General features: G+C 61.8%; 2 protein-coding genes across 2 annotated transcripts; both read left to right on the forward strand.

Annotated features, from left to right (window-relative positions):
* Nucleotides 1–1,224: 1,224 nt before the first annotated feature.
* EMIHUDRAFT_223998 (hypothetical protein) lies at nt 1,225–4,793 on the forward strand (the record flags this gene model as incomplete). The annotated part of the gene is made up of 6 exons (XM_005791258.1): nt 1,225–1,255; nt 3,386–3,519; nt 3,594–4,027; nt 4,110–4,185; nt 4,224–4,628; nt 4,761–4,793. The coding sequence occupies 6 exons, from the start codon at nt 1,225–1,227 to the stop codon at nt 4,791–4,793; spliced, it is 1,113 nt and encodes a 370-aa protein (XP_005791315.1).
* A 660-nt stretch (nt 4,794–5,453) lies between these two features.
* EMIHUDRAFT_223999 (hypothetical protein) lies at nt 5,454–7,617 on the forward strand (the record flags this gene model as incomplete). The annotated part of the gene is made up of 3 exons (XM_005791259.1): nt 5,454–5,538; nt 5,947–6,293; nt 6,370–7,617. 3 exons carry the CDS (start codon nt 5,454–5,456, stop codon nt 7,615–7,617), a joined length of 1,680 nt encoding a protein of 559 aa, XP_005791316.1.
* Nucleotides 7,618–8,141: the final 524 nt, after the last annotated feature.

Consider the following 8,141-nt stretch of genomic DNA (forward strand, 5'->3'; position numbering starts at 1 on the left):
GCTGTCGGTATGAGGGGTGCGAGGGTGCGAGAAACGTCCGCAAAATAAAGAATTTATGGACCAAAGTCTGCGACTGGGAAATAAAGAAAAGGTGGCGGCGTGCCGTCCTCCCATCCCTCCCTTGGGTTGTCTGTTTTCTTTCTTTCTTTCTGTCGAAATAAAGAAAAATGGACTCGTGTATGTATGTAGAAAAGGACGGCTTTGTCGCATCACCCACACTGCCTAGGTGCCTATATCAAATCTATCAATGGTACTAAAAAATGAACTCGGGGGCACGGGACGCGGCACAAACGGGGCACAAACGCCAGGCTACAAAGACGGGGAGGCACGTAGTGACGCAGGGGAGTCTAGGCGACGGCGGCGTCCTCCGACGCCGCGGCGAGCCTGAGCTCGGTCGCAATCTCTTCCGCCGCCGCGAGCTGCAGCGCGACTGACATGCGCTGGGCCTGCAGCGACAGCCACGACCGCGTCGACCAGCTCGCCTCATCCTCGTGCTGCCGCTTCGAGAGCTTGTTGCGCACCTTGTCCTTCATCTGGTAGAACAGCCGCTTGACCGCGTTGCACCACCCGCCGAAGGTTTCAAACAGGTACATCTGCACGTCGGTGTCCGAGCGCGAGAGGGCGTGCGCGTAGTCCGCCTTCTTGTACGCCACATAGCCGCCGCCGTCGCTCGGCCTGAAGTCGCCGTCCCCGACAGCGCCGCGCTGCTCGAGGCCGAAGACGTCCGCGCTCGTGCCGGGCTCGGTGTTGTCCAACTTCGCAGCTCTGGGGCTCTCTGGATGGATGCGGACATTCAAGACGCTCAGCCCGATCCCCACAGCCAGAGGTCCTCATGCCAGAGGTCCTCGCGTGGCCAGAGGACCTCACAGGGGCAGAGAGTGTCCACTCCCCGCTCGCCCGTGCCGGTCCCCGCAACTTATTAAAGTGCCTTTGGAAGCCTCCTCAAGGTCTCCTGAGGCTCTTGCCAGAGAGGTCTCCAAGGTCCTCACGACCAGCGAGGTCCTCACGAAGGCCCCCGCACGGGGGGTCCCGGGGGGCACCATGATCGTCCGCCAAGGGTCCGGGGTCGCCCAGGCAAGTGGCCCAAATCCGATGAGTTTTCCAGGTGTGAACAGCAGCTGAGAGGTGTGAATTCATCCCGGGCGGGGTGCGGGACGGTAGCCCCGCAGAGAAAGTTTTGCGTGCTGGGGCACTGAGATCGCAGTTTTCGTTAGTCCACGGCGGATGCCAGCGGCAGCTGTTTCGAAGATTCGCGGTGCCGCATTTGAGCATGAATCAGCGACCTTTCTGCTGGCATCACGCATAAGAGAAGCCGAGAGGCACGAGGTCCTCCAATTTGCCGGATCAGCAGCGCGGTCTGGAGCGTGGTTGTGGCGTATGCATTTGCCCCCGCAGTCTGAATGGACCACGCTCGAGCTCATACTGCGCTCTGTGCAGCCTGTTTAAGCAGTGAACGAGTTCGGCGAAGTTGCGCCACCACTATCGTTGTCGTTCCTGCCACGCACACCGTAGGCTGCGGTAGTGCGTCTCCAGCCATGTCTACTAAGGATGGCTGCCGTGTGTGTGTTGCAGCCATCGGGCTGAAGGATGTGGCTGCACTGCAGCTAGCTCTCAGCCATCCTTAGGTAAGATGGCTGTGAAGGAGCCAGCACAGCCATTCTGGTGTTACATTCCGAGGTTAGCCACAACTGTCGACGTCACGCAGAAAAACATGTGTGTGTCCTAGAATACGTTCCCCATGGACGCAGCAGCCCTCACATGCAGCGCTGTCCGCACGGGGCGAACAGGTGAGACGTCTCTGTCTCACGGGTGTTTCGTCCCTGTCTCAACGCTGTGCCACAAATGCGTCTCAGTAATGTCTCACGGACTCTCACCGATCTCTGCGTTGTAAGGATGTCACACACACGGCACAGTCACCTTCAGAGACGTGTTTGAGACACCAGTGAGACAAATGTTCACCCCTGCTGTGTGACACTGTCGTCTCTACTACGTCTCGTCATTTCATCTCAGAGCGTCTCACACTCGTCTCACGGTGAACAAGCGGCAATCCTCGCGAGGGGGGTCCCAGGGGGGGGTCGAGCATTCCCATCCCCACATCGTAAGCAAACCCCGACAAATCCACACGACACGCCTCGTTTCGTCTGAAGGCAGCTTTCCGCTGCCTCTCGCGCTTGCCCCGCCGTACCGCGCCGCCGATGAGCCGCAAGCTACACGCCTGGATCCCCGCGACGCCTATTGCTCACCCCACCCCGCCCGCACCGCTCCCGCCGTGCGATGCGCTCTCGCTCGACGGCGCCCCTCAGCCTCGCACTGCCTGCTCCCTCCCGCTCGCAGGCGCCGCTGCCATTGAGGAGCTGCTGTCCATTCGCCACCCTTGCCCCGCGTTAGCCCGCACATGCGCATCCCATTTTATGCTACTGACGCTCGCTCGCCGTCGCCTGCGCGCCCGCAGATCCAAAACAACGTGAGCGAGGGGAGCCGCCGCGGCAGCTTGCGAGCTGGACCTCGAGCTGTGAACGCTGCGAGTAGGCGCGGCCCTCCTGAGCCCCCCTTTCTCTCCATTCCCTCTCAAAGATCGCTCTCTCAGCAGCACTTGATGGCCCAAACATGATGCGCTGCAATCAGCCGAGCAATCCAGCCGAGTGAGATTGCCCGTGATTGCCCGAGATCGCTTCCGGGATCAGCATGGCACTTCCGCACCTCGTTGTGGAGGCGCTCTAGCGCTCGCGGGCTGCACGCCGTGGGGTACCGCGCAGCCCGCCTCCTTCTCTCCGCCCTCTCTCCCCGCGCAAGAGAGCGACCCTGTCCCGCTCTCGCGCGAGCGTCGCCCGGCTACAGTCCGAGAGACGTAGCAGCGAGTGCCGGTACTCATCGAGACGCGAGCTGACGCCTCCTTCTCTCTGCCCTCTCTCCCGGCGCAAGAGACAGTAACCAGTAATAATGCGCAGTAGTCCGCAGTAATACTCTGCACAGTCTCCATTAACCAGAGAGTAGTAATGCGCAGTAGTACTCTGCACAGAGTAGCCAACAGTGCGCGGTAGTACTCTGCACAGTGTCCAGTAACCAGTAATAATGCAGTACTCTGCAGTCTGCAGTAGTCGTGTAGTCTGCAGTCTCCAGTAACCATCAGTAATGCGCATTAGTACTTTGCACAGTCTCCAGTAACCAGTAATAATGCGCAGTAGTACTCTGCAGTGGTCCGCAGTCTCCACCGAGACGAATGATGACATGTGATGACCAAGATGAATGCTCCCTCCCCCCGCACCCCGCCAGACGAGGGTTAAGTATCTGACGCTCACCATCCACCCCTCATAGGTAGCACCCTCCCCCCGCACCCCGCCAGACGAGGGTTAAGTATCTGACGCTCACCATCCACCCCTCATAGGTACGAGTGAACTCGATCAATATCACATGTCCGAGAACGAGGCACTGATGGTCGGCATCATGTCGGCCGAAGACGGCAGCATCAAGGTCGTCATCTCCGCGCCGAAGTCGCCTCCGCTCCTCGGAGCCAAGACGGTGCGATAAGTGTGCGCATGTCGCAGACCTCCAATCGCCTCCCATGTCATGCCCCCCATCTCCATCTTCCACAGGCGTGCGGCGCGAAGGGCGTCCCAATCACGGACGGCACCGCGGGGTCACGCACCTCCGCGGCGGTGCTCGACGAGGGACCGGGCTACGTGGTCGGCGTCGAGGCCGAAGTCCGCCGGCTGGGCGAGAGCGTCGTCTACCAGGCTACGCCCGCCGACGGCAAGAAGTCGCCGTCGCCGGGAGTCCCCACATCCGGCGGCATTGCGCCCGTGGCGCCCAAGCCCCTTGGCGCGGTCGCGGGCGCGGGGCAGGCCGACGCCGCGTCACGCGAGTACTATCTCGCCGTGCGCGACAAGGCGATGGCCGCGATCTTGCTCACCAAGATACAGCGTGCGAAGCTGGACGCCGAGCGGTCGGGGTGCGGGTGCAAGTGCCGGCGCAAGGCCATGCGCTGCCGCAACAACCCCAAGTTTGGCAAGGCAAAGGGCAGGCGCAAGTCTGGCAAGGCAAAGGGCCGCGGCCGCGGCCGCGGCCGCCGCCCGAACTGGCGCCGCGAGCCGCAGACCACGTCCGGCAAGGCGTCATTCGCCGCTGGCACGTGCGGCGCCGGCGCTGGCACATGCGGCGCCGTCGCTGGCACATGCGGCGCCGGCGGTCGTGCCGGCCTCAAGGCGGCGGCCAACTGCGTGCAGGGCGGCTACACGAAGGCCGAGGGCGCCTTCCGGTGGCTGCTCCTCGTCTGCATGCCCGCCTTTGGCCACTGCGCGCCCGCCGTGCCTAGCCCGGCGGCGGTGGCCTCGGCCTTCTCGTCTGCCGTCGCCTCGGCGTCCTCTACCTTCTCATCCGGCGTCGCCTCGGCGGCGTCCTCGGCCTTCTCGCCCGCCGTCGCCTCGAAGGCGGCCTCGCTCGTGAGCTGCTCGCCGTTTCTCATGCCCGCCCTCGTGGTCATCCTCCTCGCCATCGCCTGCGGCGCCTCCTGGCCGACCGCGGCGAGCGGAAAGGGGGCTCGGCGCGGCGTGGCGTGGGCCGTCTGCGTCGCCGCCGCCGCGGCGTGCCTCCCCGGCGCAGCAGCGGCTCCCGTGGAATCCCGCTCGCAGGTGCGGCCACTCACCACCATCGAGGAGCTGTGAGACGCATGCGATGCCGCCCACTCACCAGCCTTGCCGCGCGCCAGCCCGCTTCCGACGCTCTGCCCTCTCCCCCATATACCCCCCCATACTTCTTCATAGCAGTGTTTGACCCTCTTTCACGTGCTCCGGTAAGACTACTCCGAGTAATATGCAATAGCCAACAGTTCTGAGTAACCAGTAATATGCAGTAGTGCTCCGCAGTAGTCCGCAGTAGTCCCCAGACGAGTAATAACGCGCAGTAGTACTCTGCAGCATAGTCTCCAGTAACCAGAAATGATGCGCCGTAGTACTCCGTAGTCCGTAGTCCCCATTAATGCGCCCGAGATGTGTGTGTTTGTGTGTGTGTGTGTGTGTGTGTGTGTGTGTGTGTTTTGACGGGAGGGGTGCGGGGTTTGTTAGTTGAGGGGGAGTTGATTGTTGCACCTTGATTGTTAGGACATCCTTTCGAGCGTTTCGCTTTCGAGCGCTTCGCTGCCGCTCGTCGCCGTCGCCGTCGCCGTCGTCGCTGCCGCCGTCGCTGCGTTGCTGCGCCGCAAGTCAAAGTCTACTGACGCAGACGCGCCCTCGCCGCCGCCGTCGCCGCCCGAACCAACCGTCGTGCCCGAACCCGAAGCGCCGGTGCGGCGCGGTGGCTCTTTCCTGGATCTGAACGTTCTGAGCTGCGCTGGGCCTGGGAAGCCCGGCCCGCGCGGTCCGAAAGGAGACCAGGGTTCTCCCGGCCAAGATGGCCACGACGGCCATGACGGCCACGACGGCCCACCGGGGCCTCCCGGCCCCGGGCCGCGTCCGGCGATGATGGCGGTAATCTGCAACGCAATTACCGCCTCCTCCGTGCTGTCGATCGTGGCCATCGTGCTGTCGATCATAGCCATCACCCGTTCGCCGACTCCTCCCCCGCCGCCGCTACCTCCGTTTCTTTCGCCTCCGCCGCCACCGCCGCCACCGCCGCCGCCGCCTCCGTTTCTTTCGCCTCCGTTTCTGCCGCCGTCGCCGCAACCGCCGCCGCCGCGTCCTCCGCCCGAGTACAACGTCTGCTCGCCCGACCCGGAGCTGCTCGTGTGGGACGATCCGCCCGACTGGACCGTCGATCCTGGCCGCCGAAAAGTTCAAGTGGGCTGGCTCAAGGTGCCGATTCTGCACCAACAGCCGAGCCTTGAACAGCTCGGCATTCCTCTCGGCGACACCGCACTTCGCGTGACTTTGGAGTTGGCCACCGACCCGGACACAAACGAGGAAATTTGCTCACACAACGCGAAGCCACTTTTCACGCACTGCGGCGGACCAGGCTCCGTGAACGATTGCATGGTCGGAAAAGCGCCCGTGCGCAAACTGCTCAATAGCGGCCAGTACCACCACCTCGCGATCGCTCAGCGCGGGATCGATCCCAAGGATGCTTTCAACTATGTGAAGGAGAATCCTCCCGGTTACAAATTCGGCCCCCTTCCCGACAAATGGGTCCAGGAGGGGGTGGAGCGCTTCCCGTACATCTACTGCCATAATGCATTTGATATCCGCGTGATGAATGAGGTGAAGGCGGCGTATCTGGCGGCAGGATTGAACTGGGAGTCTGTCTGGGAAAACCCTGAATACGTGCAATCTGGGGTAGCCTTTGCAGACCCCGGACTTACCAAGGTGTCGTCATACTAGAAGCGCCGAGATAGTCACGCTGGCAGCGCCACACAATCTGCCTTTATTCCCTACCACGCAGGTGTTCGCCGAGCTCCAGAACGCGGCGATGTCCGAGTGCCGCAGGCGGCCTGAGTATCACCTTGGGACAAACTTCGCTCGCGGCACCATGGTCTACCAGGACTTTATGGGCACGCAGGACTTGGCCCATGATCTCGACACCCTTCGCACGGCCATCGGCGCGGATAAGCTGTCCGTCTGGGGCGTCTCTTACGGCACAGAAGTGGGCGCAACCTACGCGACGGTGTACCCGGAGCGGGTCGACAAAGTGATCCTGGATGGAAATGTCGCGATATCGAATGAGATCTACGAGGCTGCGCACCTCTGGGCTCTCAGCTACGAACAAGTTTGGAACGGACTCGCGGCAGCTTGCAACAACGATTTCTTTGTGGCCGGCGGCATCGACGCCCCTACCCTCCCCGCCGATGACTTTTGCGCGGCGACGCCATATCCAACGGACAAAATGAGCAAGCTCCTGGAGACAGACGAAACGCTTTTGTTGATGGCTTATACTCTCCTCGGAAAATTCTTCGAGGACTACGGAATTATGTGGAAGGGTGTCTCTCCCGGCAGCGCGATCATGATGGCGTGCGTCGAGTCCCTCCACAAGAACGGGGACTTCGACGGGGAGGGCTGTTGCGACTACCAGCCCGAAAAGAAATGTTGCAACGGTAAGATTCAAATTCCAGCCAACTCAAACACCACTTTTCAAGAAATGGAGGATGGAAATCCCACTGTCGCGCTGGTTCGCTCCGTCGACATGGCAGGACGACTCAGCACCGCGGACATTGCACGCCTCTGGGCCGACCTCAGGGACAAACACCCGATCGGGTTCCTTCGCGCAAACGGTATCATCAGCATCGTCTCGGCGCCCAACCTGCCACGCCCGGTGCCTTCTTACGGATCGGGGCTGGACAAGCTGAAGCCTCTCATCATCGGCGACTTTCACGACCCCGCTACGACGTACACGGCTTCGCAGGACATGCGAGACAAGTTTCCCAACGGCGCGCTGATGAGCTGGCAGGGCTACCACCACGGCCTCTTTGACGATGGCGACTTTGGCTTGTCCGACTACACCTCCTACACGTTCCAGAGCGAGGGTTACGGCGCGAAGGATTGCTACGACAGGATGTTGAACTATCTCGAGGATGGCACGCTCCCACCGAACGGCTACACGTGCCCGATCAATGGCCCAGCCGCAGGCTCTCTCAGCCTGAAGGTTGCAAAGCAGGTGCCCACGTGCCCGCCGGCCAATGCCCCATCGCCTTAACCGGCAGGGCCAATGATCCACTCAGGGTCATCAGGCGAAAAATGGAACCCAGGAGTGAACGTACGAAGGATGCTAGTGCAACGCGAGCACGACCAAGCAAGGCGCGCATGTAATTTGCAGATCGATCATCCGACCACCCCTGCATGCGCGGGCCTTGATCCGGTGCCGCTGAACGGCATTGGGCCAATCCTTGAGTGAGCGCTGAACACTGACTGTGCGTGAGGGAAGGTCGGTATTTGGAATGAGTGAGCCGTGTCTGATTGTGGCAGTCTGGTCTAGCGTGCGTGCAGCGATGGCTCGGAGCGTAGGTTAGCGCTCTGAGCCACGGCCTGTGGCCGGCTCTATTCCGGTACGGGCCCGCAGCGCTGTCAGCCTACGTCTCTGGACTGCCCTCTGCCGTCGCCATAGTTGCGTGATCATTTGGCTAGTTCCAGTTCTCACTCTGACACTTTAAAATCTTGAAAACGCGCGCACAAAGATCGCACGGCCACGGGGCGGCGGGGACCTGTTTTATATTATACCAA

This window comes from Emiliania huxleyi, assembly GCF_000372725.1.
Source record: "Emiliania huxleyi CCMP1516 unplaced genomic scaffold EMIHUscaffold_114, whole genome shotgun sequence".
NCBI classification, from domain to species: Eukaryota; Haptophyta; order Isochrysidales; family Noelaerhabdaceae; genus Emiliania; species Emiliania huxleyi.